General features: G+C 39.3%; 1 protein-coding gene across 2 annotated transcripts in view; it reads right to left on the bottom strand.

Moving 5' to 3' along the window:
• EYA3 (EYA transcriptional coactivator and phosphatase 3) overlaps nucleotides 1-22,962 on the bottom strand; it is a 97,119-nt gene that overhangs the window by 8,895 nt on the left and 65,262 nt on the right. For both annotated transcript variants that reach the window (XM_047870797.1, XM_047870798.1), the window contains 7 exons: nucleotides 22,775-22,914; nucleotides 17,418-17,501; nucleotides 15,425-15,514; nucleotides 13,103-13,161; nucleotides 10,812-10,972; nucleotides 7,917-8,031; nucleotides 6,768-6,889 (listed from right to left, as the gene is read on the bottom strand). In XM_047870797.1, coding sequence (XP_047726753.1) covers nucleotides 6,768-6,889; nucleotides 7,917-8,031; nucleotides 10,812-10,972; nucleotides 13,103-13,161; nucleotides 15,425-15,514; nucleotides 17,418-17,501; nucleotides 22,775-22,914 — 771 coding nt within the window. The remainder of the gene's footprint in view (nucleotides 1-6,767; nucleotides 6,890-7,916; nucleotides 8,032-10,811; nucleotides 10,973-13,102; nucleotides 13,162-15,424; nucleotides 15,515-17,417; nucleotides 17,502-22,774; nucleotides 22,915-22,962) is intronic.

Genomic DNA, 22,962 nt, shown 5'->3' with positions numbered 1-22,962 from the left:
AAAAAGCTTGGCTCAGGTGCCCTCAGGTCCCTTTCAGTGCTAACACTTTGCAATAGCATTGTGATGTTGGACATTCGAATCAGGCAATTCAATGTTTGCAGAGTAAATGCATATTAATCTCATAAATGATTCAGTAGATGACTATAACCCATGTTTTGAGCCCCGATTCAAATATTAAATATTTCCACTAATAATAAATTTTTATTATGTTCAAAGAGCTGTCTTAATTCCATTCCAAATATTACATCCTTATGACCTAAGCCAACCACTGCCAGACCCAGTCTACTTTATGATCTGTCTATAGAAAAAAACCTTAAATCAGATTTTAGACTTTTTCCCCAAGACCCAACAAAGGAAATGTCTCCTATTTAGAGGACAAGGACACAAGAGATGTTTTCATTGTTCTGGCATGTAATGATCAAGGATGAAATACATTTAGGAATGTCTCCTTTAAAAGGATTAAGAGATGGAGAGAGTTATTAACAGCTCAAAGTGAAGAAGTAGCTACATGAAAAAATGACTCCCAATACCGTTGGTAAATATACCTCCTCCATTTTACTCTCTCAAAAAAATTCTGGAGATGAGCTTTCCATTCAGGAGGGTATGGGCAATGACCACTCAGCTTACCAAATGTCAAACAACTGCAAGACTTTAAACAAGCCTTTGGAGAATATTAGGTTTCTGGGCTTCCCCTATCAAAAACACTTATGACATTTTCAGAGATGATTTTGAGAAGTCTTGTTAATGTCCAAGATAACAGAGTGGCAATTAACAGAACCAAAGCTCTGAAATCATTTCAGAGGAAGGAGACAAATATTTCGTCTCCTTGCTCCCCATTTCACAGTTCTGTCAAGGAAAGCCTTAAGCCTCTCACTGTGGTTACCAAGGCACCAGGTACCACTATAGCTTCGCAAATCAGCTCTGGGTGAAATGAGATTGAGAAAAATTACCAAATAAGCACATGTACTGTCAAAGGGAATACAATCATTCCCACTCAATGGGTGTCAGGACTCAGTATAAAAAGCACTGCAGAAGATCTACCTTTCAAGTATGAAAGGCTTTAGCGAGTGCTCTGGGTTCTTATGCAATGCATAGTGAAGCAGTGGCAGCAACAGCAAAATATGAAGGGGGGCTGGATTTCCCCTAATCTATTGTAAATGAAATCAACATACACACTCAAAAAAGAATAAAATAAATTCCTGTATACCTTCCACCAACCCACTTTTGTCAAATCTTAAACACTTTATCTTTGCTTTAGATAAAAAAGTAAGAATAATGAGATATTAGATTTTTTTTTTTGAAGTTTCCCGTGTATCCCCACCTGATGACCCTTCCTTTCTGCATATGTATCCATTAACAATGTATGGTATATGGCTGCGAACATTTTTGACCTCTAGATAAACGATACATGCTGTACTTACCTATCTGCAATGTGTTTTTTGTGTTGAACATTGTTTTTCATATCAATCCTTGCAGATGTATGTAGGTTAGTTCATTCGCTTTTAACTGCCATATAGCATTCCATTGTTTGGATATATCTATTTATCCATTTTCTTTTCATGGACAGGTTCACAGATAGGCTGTCTCTAATTAGTTTCTATTATGAACAATGTGGCATCAAAAAAAAAAAAAATTCTCACACATGCCTCCTTGTGGATGTGGGAATTACTTAAGGGCAGGGGTTGGCAAACTACCTGTATAGAGTCAGGTAGTAAATATTTCAGGCTTTGCAGGTCATATGATCTCTGTTGCAACAACTGAATTCTGCTACTGTAGAGTGAAAGCAGCTATTGAAATGACCCGACATTGCTATGTTTCAATACAAATTTATAGAAACAGGCATTGGGCAGAATCTGGCACATGAGTTAGAGTCTGCAGACCCCTATACTAAAGTGTATCTATCTAAAAGTGGAATTGCTTAGGGGTGCGTGGGTGGCTCAGTCGGTTAAGCGTCTCAGGTCATGATCTCATGATAACTTTGGCTCAAGTCATGATCTCACGGTTTGTGAGTTTAGGCCTCACATTGGGCTCTGTGCTGACAGTTCAGAGCCTGGAACCTGCTTTAGATTCTGTGTCTCCTTCTCTCTCTGCCCCTTCCCCACTCATGCTCTCTCTCAAAAATAAATGTTAAAAAAAATTTATAAAAGTGGAGTTGCTTGATCACAGGGTTATGCACATCTCCAACTTTACAAGACACTGACAAACTGTTCTCCAAGAAGGGCTATATCCATTTTCAATCCCACAGATAGAGTGTTTCCATTTTCTGGACAAAATTGGGCGCTGTCAGACTAAGTCTCTATCCATCTGATGAACAGGAAATGTATCAGATTTTAATTTGCATTTCTTTAATCTGAATATCCTTAATTGGTGAGGTTAAGGAACTCTTCATATGCTTACTGGCAAACTGATTTTCCTTTTCTGCAAACTGGCTGTTCCAAGGTTTCTGTCCACTTTTCTAATATGCTGTTTGTTGCTTAATGATTTATAGTTCTTTATAGATTTTGTATACCAATTAAGAAGTAAAAGGGTTGCAAATATCTTTTCCCAGTCTGGTTTGTTTTGTTACTTTATACTATCTTTCACTGGATATAAAATTAAAAGCTTCATCTAATCAAAACAATAATTTTTTGTTTTTTAGAACTATTTTTGGGGTCTATTTTTTTTAAGTTTATTTATTTTGAAAGAGAGAGAAAGAGAGAGAGACAGCGAGCAGGGGAGGGGCAGAGAGAGAGAATCCCAAGCAGGCTCTGCACCATCAGCATGGAGCCCTATGTGGGGCTTGAACTCACTAACTGTGAGATCATCACTGAGCTGAAACCAAGAGTCAGTGCTCAAGCCATGGAGCCACCCAGGCACCCCGAATTTTGGGGTCTTTTAAATGAGATCCTTTTCTACTCTTCTGTATTTTCTTCTCAAAGTTAAACTTCTGCTTACCATGTTGTTTTTTTTTTAAATCCATTTGGGATTTATTTTTTCAAATAGCATAAAGAAGGAATATAATTCTGCTTTTCTCTTCATATGGATAGATAACCCAATTAGCACCAGCAAGTGAAGATAAGTTCCATGAGTACAGAGGATTTTGTAACTGCTGTATTCCTAGCGCCTTGGCAACACCTGACACACAGGAGGCATCGCTATTGTCCTTCCTCGTGTGTGAATCATTTCCACCTGCATATCAACTTGGTAGAATTTCTCTTATGTTCGAAAATCTTCTTGAACCCATATACTTCTCCAATTACTGCCTCATTTCTTTGTTATTCTTTACAATTGATCTAAAGTGTTGTCATATGGTTGACTTCTCCAGCTCTTCCCATTCTCTCTTAAATCCATTCCAATTAGGATTTCACCCCCATCATTTTGCTCAAACTGCACGTCAAGATTATTAATGACCTCCTCCATGTAGCTAAAAGCAACCTTATTTGATCCATCAGGAACATCTGACTGGAGCCTGGAACCTGCTTTGGATTCTGTGTTTCCCTCTCTCTCTCTCTGCTCCTCCCCCACGCGTGCTCTTGCTCTCTCTCTCACTCAAAAATAAAAAAATTAGGGGCGCCTGGGTGGCTCAGTCAGTTAAGCGTCTGACTTCGGCTCAGGTCATGATCTGATGGTTCACGGGTTTGAGCCCTGCATTGGGCTGTGTGCTGATAGCTCGGAGCCTGGAGCCTGCTTCTGATTCTGTGTTTCCCTCTCTCTCTGTCCCTCCCCCGCTCATACTTCGTCTCTCTCTCTCAAAAATAAATAAAACATTAAAAAAAATTAAAAAAAAATTAAAAATTAAAAAAAAGAAACATGACTTTCTTTTCCTGATTGTCAGCCATAGTACTTATGACCATATGACATATGTAGTTTACTTACTTACTTATTTACTGACCGACCATTTCTTCCCACTAGGGGCAAGGATTTTTGTCTTTTTGGATCACTGCTGTATCCCCAACGCCTAGCAAAATGCCTTGCATATAAAGGTGACCAAGAAATATTTGGTGAATGAAGGAAGAAAAATAAATGTCAAAAGGGATTGGTGGGCTTATAACCTCCACAGGTCCTGGGATATAAAAAGAAAAAAAAAATCAGACCTACTTTTTATGGAGAAAACTGATCAGTAGGCATGTAGTAGATTAAAAAAATGAATAACCACAGCTCAGCTTCAAACTCTAGGAAGTACAATGGTACAATGTGGAAGTAGAAACTGTAAGCAGAAAGAGTCTGAACAGGAGAAGAGAGGGTTGTCATGTTCCTCTTTCCCTGACCGCGTGTAGCACACAAGAAGCAGAGTGAGATTCTGCTGCCTTTTTTTTATTAAAAAAAATATTTTTTTACATTTATTTATTTTTGAGAAACAGAGTGAGACAAAGCGTGAGCGGGGGAGGGGCAGAGAGAGAAGGAGATACCGAACCTGAAGCAGGCTCCAGGCTCTGAGCAAGCGGTCAGCACGCAGCCTGATGCGGAGCTCGAACCCACAAACTGTGAGATCATGACCTGAGCCGAAGTCAGACGCTTAACCCACTGAGCCACCCAGGTGCCCCTCTGCTGCCTTCTTAAATTTTTTTTTTTTTTCAACGTTTATTTATTTTTGGGACAGAGAGAGACAGAGCATGAACGGGGGAGGGGCAGAGAGAGAGGGAGACACAGAATCGGAAACAGGCTCCAGGCTCTGAGCCATCAGCCCAGAGCCTGACTCGGGGCTCGAACTCCCGGACCGCGAGATCGTGACCTGGCTGAAGTCGGACGCTTAACCGACTGCGCCACCCAGGCGCCCCTCTGCTGCCTTCTTAATAGAACAAGTTGGTCTTGTATAAGTCTGGCACCAATTAATTAATTCAGCAGATGTTTACTGAGTACCCACTGTCTCACATATTTGGTACTGAATACATTTTTAGGGGTTAAAAAGTACCTTCATATAGTCTCATTTGATTTCACAACCTATCTGGAAGTTTCTCATTTTATATAAGAAAACTGAGGCTCGGGAGATAAAGTAATTTGCCTAAGGTGAGAACTAGTAACTGGGAGAGATAGGACTTGAATTCTAGTCCTTATTACTATTTTTTTCCTTTTCAAAAAACTGTGGTAAGAAACACATAACAGAAAATTTGCCATCTTCACCATTTCTAAATGTACACTTCAGTAGCGTAAAGTATACTCACATTGTTGCGCAACATATATCTCTAGAAATTTTCATGGTGCAAAGCTGAAATTCCATACCCATTAAACAGCCAATTCCCCATTTCCCTCCCCTCCAAGCCCCTGTTCGTCACCATTCTACTTTCTATTTCTATGAATCTGACTACTCTAAGAAGTATTTGTCTTTCTGTGACTGGCTTACCCCATTAGCAGAGTGCCTTCAAGGCTGATACGTGTGGCTGTATGTGACAAGAGTTTCTTCCCTTTTATGACTGAATAAAACCCCACTGTAATACACCACATCTTGTCGAGCCAATCATTTGATGGACATCTGAGCTGCTTCCATCTCTTGGCTACTATGAACACAGGTGTGCAAATATTTTTTTGAGAACCTGCATTCAATCCTTTTGGATATATACCCAGAAGTGGGATTCCTGATCATATGATAGTTCTATCTTTAATTTTTTTGAGGAACTGCTGTATGGTTTTCCATAGCAGTTTCAACATTTTATGTTCCCACCAAAAGGGCAGAAGGGCTCCAATTTACCCACATCTTTGTCAACACTTCTTATTCTTTTTCTTTTTAATTTTATTTTTAAGTAAACTCTATGCCCAATGTGGGGCTCGAAGTCATGACCCCGAGATCAAGAGTTACGTGCTCCACTGACTGAGCTAGCCAGGCACCCTTATTTGTCTTTTCTTTCTTTTTTCTTTTAAAGTGTATTATTTTGAGAGACACTGGAGAGAGGGAGAGAGAGAATCCCAAGCAGGCTCTGTGCTGTCAGAGTGGAGCCCAATGTGGGGCTCAATCCCACAAACCATGAGATCGTGACCTGAGCCAAAATCAAGAGTTGGACACTCAATCGACTGAACCACATGGGCTCCCTTATTTTTCTTTTTTTGACAGCAGCCATCCTAATGGGTGTGAGAGATTTAACCATTTTTAAGTATGCAGCTTAGCCTTTGATTTTTAATCTAGTGCTTTTTCTATTATACTCTACTGCAGCACTCTCTCTGTGAAAAAGAAAAAGAAACTTGGAATGAGGCAAAGGAGATTTGTAGGGGCACCTGGATGGCTCAGTCAGTTGAGCATCTGAGTCTTGATTTCGGCTCAGGTCATCTCCGTGAGATGAGCCCCGCATCAGGTTCCACACTGGGCATGGAGGCTGCTTAAGATATTCTTTCTCTTTCTCTCTCTCTCTCTCTCTCTCTCTCTCTCTCTCTCTCTCTCCCTCCCTCCCTCCCTCCCTCCCTCCCTCCCTCCCTCTCCCTCTGCCCCTTCTACCCTCCATGGCAGCATGCACTCATGTGCTCTCTCCCCCTCTCACAAAAAAAGGTAGATTTCTAAGCTACCTGTACGTTCTTCCAATTATTATAAAAGGAAAGAACATGATAAATTTTAAGTTCTACAAACCTGGATTTGAATCCTGTTTATGCAACTTACTAGCTATGAAGGCTTGAGCAAGCTTACACAGCTGTTAAGCCTGAACTGGCCCATCACTAGTATTAGGAAGACTGCTGTGAGGGTTACAGATCTATCTCTCTCTCTCTCTAAAATGCCTAATTAAGGGGTTAGTAAATAATTAAGTGCATCATAAGTAGGTAGTATTATGTAAAGCAAGTGACAAGAAACAAAATAGAAACCATACCAATTTTGGTAGCACTATAGATGTTCTCAATAGGAAATATTTCTCCTAGCCCATATAGGAGAACTTTGGCCAGAGCTGGAACCAGCTGGGTTGTAGTGATCAGAACATTCACACAATTCTTTCTAGAAGGGAGAAAAAATAAAAAGAAAAAGGTGAAACCAAACTAACCTGGGAGCAAGAATTTGAACGGGCCTTCTCTTTGGGAACTAATTATTAAAAACTAACCTCAAAGGGCCTGATATTTGTTCAGGGCCATGTTCAGTTACTGGTCTAATTATCTCAGGTTTATTTATTTCCTATATTAAAGGACAGTGATTCTATATATACAGTGGGCACAGAGTAGCAACTTGATTCTTGCTTCATTTCCCGTCTAACCATTCTAGCTCACTGCACTCGTTAGCAAATAAACCACCAATCCATGTCACTGACCCTACACGCTAGGAAACCAGCAAAAAGGCTTATAGTCACAGTGCTATTTCATCTGAATGCAACTCAGCCCTTAATAAGATATGACTTAAGTCCTCTTTGCCTTTTACACAATAGCAGCACCAATTCCAGAATACATGTTAACTTCACATGTACTTTACCTTCAGGAATACCCACCCTTCAGTGTCAGTTTTACTGTTTGCTCTACTAAGTTGTAGATCTGGAATTCCTGCTTTGAGGGAGGGAGCAATAGGGTATTAGTGCAGACTGTATTTGACTGTATTTATTTCCCATTCTGAGCTTCAAGCTGAAATATCCCTAAACTGCTTAATATATTCCTTTTGAATCCTGCCTTCCTAAGTGGGTTTTGGTACATTTCTTCAGAGTGTCCTGTACCTAGAATATGTGATGTGTCTCCTACATGGATTCTTTGATGTGACTGGGCCATCTCCTGGCTGGAGATTATTGGTCACTGAGCTTTAATTCTGTGACAAAAAAGTAAGGAGAAAGAAAAAGGCTTTCATGTATAAATATTCTCTTAAAATTCGAAGGTGTGCTGTTAGCGCAGAATGACCTTACCTCCTACCTACCCTACATGTTTTCCTGCATCCTTTAAACTCCTCTTACCACGAGCCCAAACCTATGTTAGAGAATGGCCTATCATGGACTGGGGTAGTAAAGAGTGTTTCTTAGAGAGGGTGAGAACTAAAAGAAGTACCATACCTGGACTGGATGAGAAGTAAGGACTTTAATGCAGTTCCTAACCAGGAATCTGTTAAAACTTCAATTTCTGCTCTCAGTCTCTGCAGTGCTTCCTTTCTCTGGGGACTGAGCAGGCCTTTCAGAATAAAAGCAGACACATTTATCATTTGACAACATATCCTTGCTGACACCGAGGAAGCAACTTCTAAATTCAATTTAGAAACGCTGTGGGTCACTGAAATATTCTACCAGGCTAACAGGTTTCTCTTCCTGGTAAAACCCTAGAGTAGCCTACTTAATTAAGAGGTCTTTTTGACTTTATCAGAATGTTTTGCTAGGGGGTGGGGGGCAACCACCACAACAAAATCAGCTGAAAGAAACACTGTGATTAAATTCTGCAACAAGCTCACTCTTTTATCACCACCCAATAACATAATTTGCAGACTAGTGGACCATCCTTTGAGGAGCACTGCTTTAGACGTGATATCAAGAATCAAAGGGGGCAAAATGAAGGTTATAGTTGGGAGCGTCTGCAGCATTTCCAATCTCTCTAAAGAAACCAAAGCCCGGGGAGGAAAAGGAGGTTGCCTAAGATCACAAAGCAGGTCAGTGGCTTTGGTTTCAGAAGTCTTTGCACTGCCTTGCACTGCTCCCGTGGGATTGTGCTTTCACAGCCCTGAGATTCCAGGTTCAACAACCAACTCTATGAACATCATTTATTTGTACATACTTACTTGTGAAACAACTCCAGATAAGAAGAGACTAAAACAGTGCTTAACATCAGACAATTAAACACAGAACAAAACAGATCTGATGGGAGCATGTTATCAGACACTTGAATTACAACATTCAAATAATCAATCTGGCCCTGTATTTTCTTATAGTGAAGGTAGAAAGAGAAATCCTATACTCTACTACAAATATTCCATAAAAATAGAAGGCATTTCTGTGAGAACTGTGCATAATATGTTTTCAGATTGATGGTTTCACAATGCAAGCCTAGAATTACAGGACTTTTTTTTTTTTTTTCAACATTTATTTATTTTTGGGACAGAGAGAGACAGAGCATGAACGGGGGAGGGGCAGAGAGAGAGGGAGACACAGAATCGGAAACAGGCTCCAGGCTCTGAGCCATCAGCCCAGAGCCTGACGCGGGGCTCGAACTCACGGGCCGCGAGATCGTGACCTGGCTGAAGTCGGACGCTTAACCGACTGCGCCACCCAGGCGCCCCAAGAATTACAGGACTTTCAACATCTCTGATAAAACAACAAAACCAGTATGTGACCCACACATAAGTGTATATGTCACACTCATAACTAATAATATGATGTGGCACTTTTGTTAATTCTTATTTTATAAAATACAGGTAGACAATAGTTTTAATATGTTTCCCAGGGTAGGCTCAGGGGATTCTCACACAGCATCATATCACTTTCTTCAGAAAACCAGGTCCTGGCACTCACTGGGCAAAAAAAGGATCAGATACTTAGGTTGTATATGAAAACTAACAAAAGAAAGGCTAATGTCTGCAGAGAGTAAAAGCAAAAAGATGGAGGTGTCAAAATAAAAAGTACTGACTCTGAATCATTATAAAAAAATAGGCCATAAGAAGGGGAATCTAAAAAAAGCAAATTAGATTCCCAAAGCCCAGATGCCTGTGATTTTTATCTGGTACTGGAGGGCTCTAAAAGAAATGAAACAAATCATCTCTGAAGTCCTATTTTTACTTTCTGCACCAAAATGTAAAGCAGCATGGTGTGGCAGGAGGACTCTCTTGATCCGGGGTAATATACCACTAGACAGTGCATGGAATCCCCGAAACTTCATGCAACATTTTGTGTATATGCAGATCTTTGAGGGTAATGGTTCAGAGTTTAATTTTTTTTTCTTATAAGGGTACATCACTAAAGAAGGAACTGCATGAGGGTGCCTGGCTGCCTCAGTCATTAAGCATGCGACTCTTGATCTTGAGGTCGTGAGTTCAAGCCCCATATTGGGTGTAGAGCTTACTTAAAAAAAATAAAAATAAAAATAAAGAATAAAAAAAATAGATAAATCTCTTACACTTAAAAAAAAGAGGGGGGGGGGGAACTGCATGAATGTAAAGGGCACTGGACCAAGAGTTAGGAGATTGGATTCCAGCTGTGACCGTGGGTAAGCTGCCCTCAGTACTCTCATAATAAACATGTTTTCTCAAATGCAAAATAAGAAATGTCTCTTCTAATTTGAACAACCTATGGTTAATTAATTAATTACAAATAATGGAATTTTAGGCATAGTGACAGCCGATATTTGAGGTATTTCTGGGCAGAAAGGATTTCCAAGGTCCAACACCTGGCCACTGCCAACTATAATTCTGGACCTAGTTTTCCATCCACTAGAAACCTAGTCACTAGTTCCACCTGACAGAGGGAGACACAGAATCCAAAGCTCCGAGCTGTCAGCAAAGAGCCCGACGTGGGACTCAAACTCCTGAACCGTGAGATCATGACCTGAGCCAAAGTTGGTTGTTTAACTGACTGAGCCACCCAGGAGCCCCTCTACCTGACTTGTTCTAATGGTTAAATAAATCAGTCAAAAAATATGGCAACCTATTAGTTAGTACTGACAATAGTTGTGAGTCCAGAATAAAACAAGTCATCAAACGTAATCTCTGGAACACATTTCCTTTAAAAAGGTATTTGTCTAATAAACAGGAGAACTTTGCAAAGCAATGCTAAGAGAAGTGCGTGAGAAATGTAAAGCTTCCTCTTCAAAGGGTTTCAATCAAACCTCAATTTTTTTAATACAAAATTAAAATGTTATTGTGGCCCCAATTCCTAAGCAGTTGCTAGGGAGTTCTAAGGGATGCCTGGAAAAGAATGCAAGAAGTCAGAAGGAAACAGAGTATCAGACTGGTCGTATGCCACACTTACCACCCACATTGCTTTTGTGCTTATCGTAGATTTCTCTCACTTTTCGGTAGCGGAAAGCCAGTTTTCTCATCCAGTCCACACCTCCTTGGACACCCACAGAGGAACCATGGCTGCCACCGCCTCCGGATCCACTGAAACCATCTGTTGAGAAACTGTAGTTGCTGCAGAGAGAGAGGATGATGAAAATTAATACTGCTATTGTCTGAGGTTTTTGGCTGAATGCCACCTGGGATTCTCTGTCCTATTCCTGGCATCTGACATCAAATCTAAAGGCTTTAAGAACCTTTTTTCCCTTAATCTCTGTGTGTCAGAATCTATCTTCCATTAGTCATCTCCCTCACCCCTATTACTGCTATCAAAGAAAGGAGGAGAGAGAGGGAACAAGAGGTAAGAACCATTCAAGCACCAACTTCCCCTAGAGGTGGTCTTGGTTTAGAGTGTCTTTTCATGAATGACAGCATATCTTACAGTGAAAAAAAAAAAAAACCCAAAACCCCGGAATATAACATTTTTGTGTACAGACACACAGACATACACACAAATGATGGCAACTATGGAAAGTGGAGAAAACATGTGAAGAAATAATGGAAGGAAATAACCCCAAATACTAGTAATTGCAAGATATAAGGGAGATATTCTTCAGAGATGTTAGCTGGTTTATTAAGTTCATGGGTCATAGTGGTGACTTAAAATGTCCTCAAATTCTTTAATACTGCTCTCTTCTAATTCTTCTCTCTATAGGTATGGACTGCATTTAAATATAAACAGATGCGGTCGAAGCAAGGGTGTTAGACCTCAGAGACTAGGCTTCTCTTGCTCTCTCTTGGATCACTTGCTCTGAAAGACATCAGCTGTCACATGAGAACACTCAGACTGCCCTATGGAGAGGTGTACAGATAGTAAGGAAAAGGGGTCTCCTGCTACCAGCCGCAGGTGAGAGGTCGCGAGCAGCTCCTCCAGTTCTAATCAAGCCTTCAGATGATTGATTTTAGCTCCAGCCAATATCCTGATTTTAGTTTCAGAGACCCTGATTCAAAAGTACCCAGCTAAGTCACTTTCAAGTTCCTGTCCTATAAAAACTATGAGATGATAATGTTTACAACTTTAGGTTACTAGTTTTGGGGTCATGTTACACAGCAACAGTTAAGTAATACAGTGAAACAGGCTGGGAGAGATGAACACTTCCTAAGTAGAGATTGACAAAATGACCGACAAAATTAGGGACAACCTGGTTCAATTGAAAGTCAAAACTGAGTTCTATAGGTGTTAAGATTCTATATCTAAGGAAATAAAGTTGCCAAGACATTTTGGTAAGTACTGGTTAGCCATGTGTATAAAAGGAAAAAAAACCACTAGGGTTTAGGTGGATCACAACTGCTTCAGACCAGGCTCTTTCCTAAAAAGTCCGGTGAAATCTTGCAGGAACGGTATGCTCCATGGCTGTGCAAGCACAACATGCGTGACCGGATGCTGTTCTTGATGTGGAACCTTCACCTCGTTCTCAGCCCTACAGGATTAGGCCCTCAGGGAGAGGCATGCCCAGCTCTGCTCTATGTTTGAAAATTCACGGATGAAACAATTTTACAGGAGACACAGGAAAGAACTTTTTGCCTACTGAAAAGGGACAAACACCAAAACAAATGAACATGAAAAATGGGACGGTCTTTTTTTCTTAAAGTCTTCAAATATAAGCTAGATAAATTGTTAGATAAAACTGCTGGGCCAGGAGACAGCAGCCAAGAGAGATATGAGGAGGCCGAGCAAGCATTTTGCCACTGAGACCCAGTTGGTTTAGTGTTCCCTGACAGAACATTTTAAGATCGCCTCCCATAGGGTTAGTCCTGACACCAGCAGACCCCCACAATTAGGTTCCTTGGTAAAACTCCTGATGCTTATTTGTATCTAAAACTAACCAGTGTGGAAGCACACTCCTCCTGACTGAAAATCTAGCCAAAGAGAAATGAGTGTACCCTTTACTTTGAAATGCTTTTTCCTCATCCTGTCATTGCTCCCCATTCAAGGCCATACTCAAATTCTGCACTGAGAAGGCCGCTCCAATGTTGGCAACCAGCTGCTCCCCGCAGACACCAGAATTACTTTCTTTTCTGTGCTCCATCACATTTTCTACCGTCACCTCTGCACACTGCCATCGTTAACTGTTTGTCTCTGTCTCCTCTACCAGACCGTGAGAACATTTAGGGCCATGTCTTACTCATCTTTGTTTTCCTCTGAACCTAGACAGTGATTGTGTACAGGCATTCTGATGTTTAAGACATCACTGTTTCTATCACCTCAAGTCTTGGCCATTGTCATCAGAAGCCACATCTTCCACATGCACCTGGTCACACTCCTGTTAAAAGATAAAACCACACACTATTTCAGTCCAGGGAGTAGAAGCGCTATCACCACCATGACATATTGTAAAAAGACCACAAATTACGGCAGATGATGAAATACCTCATAGTCTCTCTTGTGTGTGGAGGATCACTCTCACCCCCCTGCTGTCCAACTTCTTTTAAGGCCTAATTCATATCCCACAGTCCACGAAATTTTCCTTAACCATCCCAACCTTCAGGTATGCTCTTATCTCAACAGTCATGGAGATAACACAATAGCTCATGGGAATAAACACAAGCTCCCTTACACTGTCAGGTAGGTCTATGTCCTATGCTAGACTACAGTGTAAGTTCTATTACACTGTAGCCCTCTGTTGGCACAACCCATATCTTACACCTCCTTTGTACCCTTCTAGTCTGGTCCTATGTAGCATGTGCTCTTACATGGTATGTACCCAACAAATTTTTGCAGATGAAAGAGATACTGGTAGAGTATGGTATCAAAACAGAATGACTGAAACAGAAACTTGTACATCCAAACATAGGAATTAGAAGTGGTCACCTAAGTTAATCTCCTCATGTTCTAAAAGGGAGGTGACATGAATGATCCAAGGTCACAGAACCAGTGATAGAAAGAAACTAAAAAGAGCCTCAGCCTTCTAATTTGAATCCAAGGTTCTTTCCACCACACCCGTGCTACTACTGACATAAAATGCCACCCCCTGCCTAACTCGGAGATTCACTCCTCTGACACCACCTAGGGCAATGTTGTGATGTCCACCTGCATCAGAATCCCCTGGGGAAGTTTTTAAAAAATGCATATTCTTGGGTCCACCCCAGACCTACTTGAATCAGAATTTCTGGGAGTGAAATCCTAGAATTTTCATTTTTAACAAGCTCCCCAGGTGATTCTTATGCCCCCTGAAGTTGAGAACCACTGACCTGGGGGGGCAGGAACACATTCAGGTCAAATTCTTCACAGAACTTTCAGTCCTGAGTGAGGACTATGTCTAGAAAATCATTACAAATACAATTTGGCAATAATTATTGGCACAAAGTAGGTTTTCAATAAATGTTTGCTGAATAAAAACTATGATGTCCTAACGTATCAACATGTGAAGTTGAGGAAGATTAAGCATTGTGGAGCTTAGACAAAAGTACTGGAGTTTAGAGCTCTGGTAATACAACTTGTTGGAGAACTGTCCACTGGGTAGAACTAGATTGTATTTAAAAAGAAACAGGATTACTTTGTGTTTATAAAATGCTATCTTATTCTTTATTTTTTTAGTTTCTTTTTAATTGTATCGAAGTAATCTCTACACCCCATATGGGGCTCAAAGTCACAACCCTGAGATCAAGAGTTTCATGCTCTTTTGACTGAGCCAGCCAGGTGCCCCACTATCTTATTTTTAATTAAAAATTTTCACTGTTTTTAAAAACTAGGTTATATAAATAGTACACTGTTTGAAACTCAAAAGAACATAAAGTGACAAGTCTGCTCCTTCCAACCTCTGTGTCCCAGCAACACATCTTCTTCCCCAGGTAGAACAGCTGTTATTTTCTGGTGTAGGATCACTGTTTAACTGAAGCCCAGAATGTGGAGATAACTTTCCTAACCTGGAACTCACTCTCTGGTCTTCTGACTTCCCAGCCTTGTGCTGTTTCTACTACACCATGGTTACCTCAAAGGTGAACTTAAATGTCAAAGCCAAAAATATTCACCAAGAAGCTCTCAGTGTTACTGGTTTTCCTTGCATCTAACTATAAAATGATTCTGAACATCAAGGTTAATGTACACATGGATAATAAGCATGTATAAATTATAATGAGTTAGTAGAGCAGCCATTCACAGATCTGACAAATCAAGAGATTTTAAGAAGGTAAAACCAAAAAATAGTCAAAATATAATTAAGAGTACAAAGAATCAAACCCACCTTGTATACATTATTTAAGATAGATGAATAAGTAGGAACGTTGGTTTACATTTCACTGTTTTTGCCTGATGGGCTGACATTTCCCCTAGATCTAGATCACTTTCAAATAGGCTAACAAAAATCAAATTTTTGAGCCAATAAAATTGAGGGCCAGTACCAAGACTGGTGACATAGCCAAGGCACTGTTCTTATAAGACTATGTATGCCTAAGTGGTCAGCTGACCTCTCCACAACCACCCTGTCTCACCACATTTCCTCTAAAAACAATAAGCTTGGCTCAATAAATAGCTATGGAACAAACAAAATGTTTTACTCAAGTACAGAAACAATTTAAAACGCTTACCTCTAAGTCATTGAAAAATAGATGTGTATCAGCCACTTCAAAAATCATTTCCTCCATTGTTAAACCTGAGCCAATCACTACTGTTGGGTCCTGGAAGGCAGTAAGTGAAAAATTTGTTTGACTTGGTACTAACAGTACTGGTTCCAATCTTTAAATATTTCAGAGTTATTCTGGGTCAAGGCCAAAACAACACAGGCCCACTAGCTATTACTGATGCAATTCCATTCACAGTTACAAGAATCTGGGATTGTGGAAAGTTAAAAATTTCAGGACTTCATTTTTAGAAAACTAAACCCACTTAAAAAAAACAACAACAATCTGTGTAGAAATTTCCTATTTTGTGAGAAATGCTATCTATTGCTAAAATATTACTATTGCAACACCCATTATCTCTCTTCTGCCTCCCCACCACACACATGCCTATACAGTATAATACCAGAAGTCAGTTTTCTGACAATCTCAATAGCCAGGAAATAAGAAAGCCTGAGAAGCCAAAATATTTGTAGGAAAACCAATATATTTAGCTTTAAAGTGCACCATCAAGAACTGGAAGGTATTATGCTAAGTGAACTAAATCAGTCAGAGAAAGACAGATATCACATGTTTTCACTCATATGTGGACCTTGAGAAACTTAACAGAAGACCACGGGGGGAGGGAAGGAGAAAAAAATAGTTACAAACAGACAGGGAGGGAGGCAAACCATAAGAGACTCTTAAATACAGAGAACAAATTGAGGGTTGATGGAGTGGGGGGGAGTGGGGGAGAGGGGAAAATGGGTGATGGGCATTGAGGAGGGCACTTGTTGGGATGAGCATTGGGTCTTGTATGTAAACGATGAACCATGGGAATCTACCCCAAAAACCAAGAGCACACTTTACGCACTGTATGTTAGCCAATCTGACAACAAATTCTATTAAAAAAAATAAATAAACAAAGCGAACCATCAGGTTTTCACTTAGAGGCTGTAAGTGAAAGGCTTTCACTTAGAGGCTCTTATTTTACATATTTTTATAACCACAGTGTATGAGTTCATATTAGCTAACTAGCCTAGATAATAAAAGCCTGTGGAAGGTACTTCTAACAGAAACATTAATGACAATAAGATAAATGGGAATAGTAAGAGAGCAAAGGAAGCAAATATTTTCGTAAAATTTATTCATAGAAACTGAAAAACAGAAGCCTGGAGATAATTCAGTGTAGAAATACACAGTTTATCCCTCTATTAAAACTGATGTTTAGGGGCGCCTGGGTGGCGCAGTCGGTTAAGCGTCCGACTTCAGCCAGGTCACGATCTCGCGGTCCGTGAGTTCGAGCCCCGCATCAGGCTCTGGGCTGACGGCTCAGAGCCTGGAGCCTGCTTCCGATTCTGTGTCTCCCTCTCTCTCTGCCCCTCCCCCGTTCATGCTCTGTCTCTCTCTGTCCCAAAAATAAATAAACGTTGAAAAAAAAAAAACAAAAAAAACCTGATGTTTAAAAACAAAACAAAACAAAACAAAACAAAACCCTGATGTTTATACTGATGACTAAGTAAGTTAACTTCTGCTTGATATATTTAGTTTAAGAAGGCACGTAATCTATTTCAGAAAATTATTTTATACTTTTATATATTTTAAATTTACATATCTGGCTTACACTCAGCTAAATAAAATGCTTAGTTTGGGCTGTTAAAAGTGATGTAAAGGTTAAAAGATCAGTCTTTAGAATATATAATCCTGAGACTCCACTCTGTTTTGAGCTTCATTCCCATAACTTAGTCTTTATAAAATAGTACTCTTGAACAATGTCAGCTTTCAGCACTGGTTCTAGGTCTAGTCCCCAGCTTTATCAACTCTGCCTGACCATGTAGCCTGCCTGGTACAAGCCATCAGGAAAAGTTTTACATGGAAAGTGAAAGGTGAACAGGGTAAGTTGGGGGTGGCAGAGAAAGTGACTTTGGTTATCTTATAGTGAGGGGAAGGACAATTACAACAAATGAAGAAAGACTTAAATTACCTTTCCATACTTCTGGGCATAGGATCCAGTAAGAAGAGAGTGAAATATGATGATGGTTTCATCCAAGTCCCACAGAAATACCCGCTGAGGAAGGAAAACATAAAAAATAATGAGTGAGCATCTTTTCTAATCACAATGGAATGAGACAAGAAATCACTAACAAAAAGCTAAAAAAATTTACAAATATGTGAAAATTAAACAACACAATCTTAAACAACCAATGGATCAAAGAAAAAATTCCCAGTGAAATTATGCTGAGATGAATGAAAATTAAAACACAACATACCAAAATTTATAAGCTGCAGTGAAAGCAGTGTGGAGAGGGGAATTCACAGCTGTAAATGCATGCCTTAAAAAAGAAGTAAGATCTCATTCAATAACATAACTGTACAATTTAAGAGCCAGCAGAAGGAAGGAAATACTAAAGGTTAGAATGGAGATAAATAAATCAGAAAGCAGAATAATAACAGAGAAAAACCAATAAAACCAAAAGTCGTTTCTTTGAAAAGATCTACAAAATTGACAACTTTTAGTTAGATTAACAAAGAAAAAAAAAGAAGACTCAAATTAGTAAAATCAGAAATGAAAGTAGGGATGTTATTATCAACTTTACAGAAATAAAAAGAAATATGAGAATATGATGAACAGTTGTACACCAACAAATAACCTAGATAGAAATGGACAACTTACTAGAAATACACAAAATGCCAAAACTGACTCAAGAGGAAATGGAAAATCTGAATAGACCCTTAACTTACTGGTAAGGAGGTTGAAATCAGTAATCAAAAAGATACCAAGAAAGAAAAGCCCAAGACCAGATAGTTTCACTGGTAAAGTCTACCAAATATTTAAAGAATATTTAACACCAATCCTTCTTTAACTCTTCCAAAAAGTCAAAGAGGAAGGAACACTTCCTAAATCATTCTATGAAGCCAGCATTACCCTGATACTGAAGTCAGATAAAGATACTGTAAGAAAACTGCAGACCAATATTTCTTACGAACATTGATGCAAAAATTCTCCACAAAATACTAACAAAATTCAGCAGCATACTGAAAGCATTATACATCATGACCATGTGGGATTTGTTCTTAGAATGCATGGATGGGGGGGCGCCTGGGTGGCGCAGTCGGTTAAGCGTCCGACTTCAGCCAGGTCACGATCTCGCGGTCCGTGAGTTCGAGCCCCGCGTCGGGCTCTGGGCTGATGGCTCAGAGCCTGGAGCCTGTTTCCGATTCTGTGTCTCCCTCTCTCTCTGCCCCTCCCCCGTTCATGCTCTGTCTCTCTCTGTCCCAAAAATAAATAAACGTTGAAAAAAAAAATTTAGAAAAACACAGAACTAGTATCTTACTCAATGGTTGAAGACTGGAAGCATTACCCCTGAGATCAGGAATAGGACAAGTATGCCTGTTTTCACCATTTCTATTCAACATAGTACTAGAAATCCTAGCCAGAATAATTTGGCAAGAAATGGGGAAAAAAGGAACCCAAATTGGAAAGGAAAAAGTAAAATGATCTCTGTTCACAAATGACACAATCTTATAGGCAGAAAACCCTAAAGAACCCATACAAAATTGAAAGAGCTAAAAAATGAACTCAGCAATGAGGTGTACTTCTATATACATGCAATGAATAATTCTCAAAGAAATTTAAAAAACAATTCCATTTACAATAGCATCAAAAATAATAAAATCCTTAAGAATAAATTTAACTGAGGAGGTGAAAGACTTGTACACTGAAAATTATAAAACACTGCTAAAGGAAATTAGACCTAAATAAATGGAAAGACAACTCATGTTCACGGATGAAAGACTTAACAATGTTAAAATAACATTCCTACCCAAAGTGATTTACAAATTCAACACAATCCCTATCAAAATCCCAACAGTGCTTTTTACAATTTCTTTTCATGTTTGAGAGTGTGTGCGTGTGTGTGCATGTGCACACATGTGCACGAGAGCAAGAAAAGGGCAGAGAAAGAGGGAGACGCAGAATCCTAAGCCCTAAGCAGGGCTCGAGCCCATGAACCACAAGATCATGACCTGAGTCAAATTCAAGAGTGAGACACTCAACTGACTGAGCCACCCAGGTGCCCCCTGCCAACAGTGCTTTTTAAAGAAATAGAAAAACTCATCCAAAAATTCATATGGAATCTCAAGGTACCCTAAATAGCCAAAATAATCTTGAAAAAGAACAAAGTTGGAAGATTCACACTTCCTGATTTCAAAGCTTATTATAAAGCTACAGTAACCAATACAATGTGGTATTTGCTTAAGGATAGACACATAGATCATTCAAAAAGACAAGATAGCTTAGAAATAAAGCCTTATATATATGGTCAATTTTTGACAAGGATACTAAAACCATTCAACGGGGACAGGAAAGTATTTCCAACAACAGGTGCTAGGAAAATTGGCTATCCATATGCAAAAGAATGAAATTAGACCCTTACTTTACACCATACACAAAAATTAACTCAATATGAAGAAAAACTTAACTCAGTATGAATTCAAGACCTAAATTTATGAAACTTACAAACTAAAACAAAGAAATTCTTAGAAGAAAACATAGGTAAATAACTTCATAACCTTGCATTTTTAACATTAAAAGCACAAACAAACAAACAAAAATATATAGGACTTAGCTGCACCTGGGTGGCTCAGTCAGTTGAGTCTGACCTCAGCTCAGGTCATGATCTCACGGTTCATGTGTTCGAGCCCCACCGGGCTGTGTGCTGACAGCTCAGAGCCTGGAGCCTGCTTCAGATTCTGTGTCTTTCTCTCTCTGCCCCTCCCCTGCTCGCACTCTGTCTCTCTCTCTCTCTCTCTCTCTCTCTCAAAAATAAACATTAAAAAACATTAAAAAACAATAGGACTTCATCAAAATGTAAAACTTTTATGCATCAAAGAATACTATCAGATAGAGAGTAAAAAGAACCCACAGAATAGAAGAAAATATTTTGCAGATCATATATTTGATAAGTGATTAGTATCTAGAATATATAAAGAATTCCTAAAAGTCAACAACAAAATACCAAACACCCTAAATTAAAAACTGGGCAAAGGATTTGAACAGTTATTTCTCCAAAGAAAATAATACAAATAGCCAATAAACACATATAGATGTTCAACATTATTAGTCGTTAAGGAAATGTAAAAAAAAAAAAAAACCACAATGAGTTACTACTTCATATCCATTAGGATCACTATTATTTAAAAAAAATTTTTTTTAATGTTTGTTTATTTTTGAGACAATGCGAGAGACAGAGTGCAAGCAGTGGAGGGGCAGACAGAGGGAGACACAGAATCTGAAGCAGGCTCCAAGCTCTGAGCTGTCAGCACAGAGCCCAACACGGGGCTCGAACTCACGAACCGTGAGATTCAGGGGCCCCAGGATCGCTATTATTAACCAAAAAAAAAAAAAGGAAATAACGTGTTGGTGAGGATATGGAAAAATAACTGAAAAGAAAGACTTAGAGATATCTGGATGGCAATCTTCATAGCAGCATTATTCACAATAACTCAAAGATGAAAAACTACTAGTGTCCATCAACAAATGAATGGGTAAACAAAATATGGTATATACATACAATGGAATATTATTCAGCCATAAAAAGAAATCAAGTTCTTTTTTTTTTCTGTTTTAAGATTTTTTTTAACTTTATTTATTTTTGAGAGAGAGAGAGAGAGAGAGAGAGCGAGTAGGGGAGGGGCAGAGAGAGGAGGAGAGAGAGAATTCCAAGGAGACTCCACACTGTCAGCACAGAGCCCGATGAGGGGCTTGAACTCATGAACCCTGAGGTCATGACCTGAGCTGAAACCAAGAGTCAGACACTTAACCGACCGAGCCACCCAGGCACTCCCAAAATGAAGTTCTAATACATGCTATAACATAGATGAACCTTGAAAACATGCTAAGTAAAGTAAGCCTGACACAAAAGGGTAGATACTGCTATCATTCCATTTATATGAGATATCTAGAATATGCAAATTCATAGAAACGGAAAGTAAAACAGAAGTTACTAGGAACTAGTTAGTGGGAGGAGAGAATGATTAATGTGTGCAGAGTTTTTGATTGGAATTATGAAAAAGTTCTGAAAATAGATAGTGGTAACAAACAACATTGTGAATGTACTTAATGTCACTGAGTTGTACACTTAAAAGTGGTTAAAATGGTAACTTTTATATTATGTACATTTTTACCACAGTTAAAAAAACTAAGTGAGTTCTCAGTTTTCCCCAATAAGTGTATAGGACTTTAGATTTTCTTTCTTACTTTTCTTTTTAGGAACAAAGGGAAAGAGAGTCCCCAAACATAGCCTCAATTTAGTTATGTCTTAACACCTATCAATGATCTCATTTTTTTTTAATGTTTATTTATTTTGAGAGAGAGAGAGTGAGTGCACAAGTGGGGGTGGGGTGACAGAGGGGAAAAGAGAGAATCCCAAGCAGGTTCTGAGCTGTCAGCACGGAGCCCGACGTGGGGCTTGATGTCATGGATCTCGAGATCATGACCTGAGCCAAAATCAAAAGTTGGATGCTTAACCAACTGAGTCACCCAGGCACCCCAATAATCTTTTAAGATTTTTTTTTTTTTAAAGTAATCTCTCCACCCAATGTGGGGCTTGAACTCACAACCCTGAGATCAAGAGTCCAATGCTCTTCCTACTGAGCCAGTCAGGCACCCCAATGAACTCATTTTTAAATACAGCAACCCCTGCCCCATTAAATGATCATATTACAGAAAAATCGAAAATGAAAACAGAAGAGCATAAAAAATCCACTATTATTAGTGTTTTGTATGATTTTCTAATCTTTTAAATAATGAAGTCAAATGTATGCCCATAATAAATTCTTATTTATTATGTGTGCTTAAGCACAAAATACATGAGTGCCAGTCTCATTAATAAGTTAGGAGATCTGGTCGCATGTCTCACAGAGGCTTGGCCTAAAGCACTCTCATCCTCTCATTTTACTTTCAGATTTTTAAGTGGAGGACGGTATGAGATTATTTGTGGCACCCTCTGCTTTCTGAATATGATGGAACTGTTCCTTCTATTCTCTGGAACACAGAGAAGAGTTTGTTCTTTCTCTCAAAAAGTTACCCAGCTACCTAAATTCTAAAAAGCTTTTTTGACGCTTTGGTGAAATGCATCTGAAAGTAATACAGTGAGTTATGGGCACAAAGAAATGTTTTTACATCTCTCTTTTCACTTGGCCAATTTCGTTTCTTTTGCCCGGGAATCAAGGGCCATACAACAAAGAACTACAGTACCTCCACGAGTTTCAGATATGTATGTTTGATAAACTTAAAAAATGAGAAAAAAGTAGGTAACTCAAATGAATTTCTTCCCATACTTCCAATTCACTGTCCTGGGAAGAGCTGGCATCAGCTTTCCTTTTGCCCCGGTTCTTGCCAGTCATGTTTTTTCTGGACTGATCATCAGCGTCTTTATTTGGTGTAGTCTGGGACAAAGCCGGGCTTGTCGAAGGGTCTCCTGGAAAGGAAATCCGAGACATATGGCTAGTAGTCACAGGCTATAAGA

The sequence above is a fragment of the Prionailurus viverrinus genome, chromosome C1 (assembly GCF_022837055.1).
Source record: "Prionailurus viverrinus isolate Anna chromosome C1, UM_Priviv_1.0, whole genome shotgun sequence".
Lineage (NCBI taxonomy): Eukaryota > Metazoa > Chordata > Mammalia > Carnivora > Felidae > Prionailurus > Prionailurus viverrinus.
Note: the sequence above shows the minus strand (reverse complement) of the source record. Positions and strands in the feature narration are given on the sequence as shown.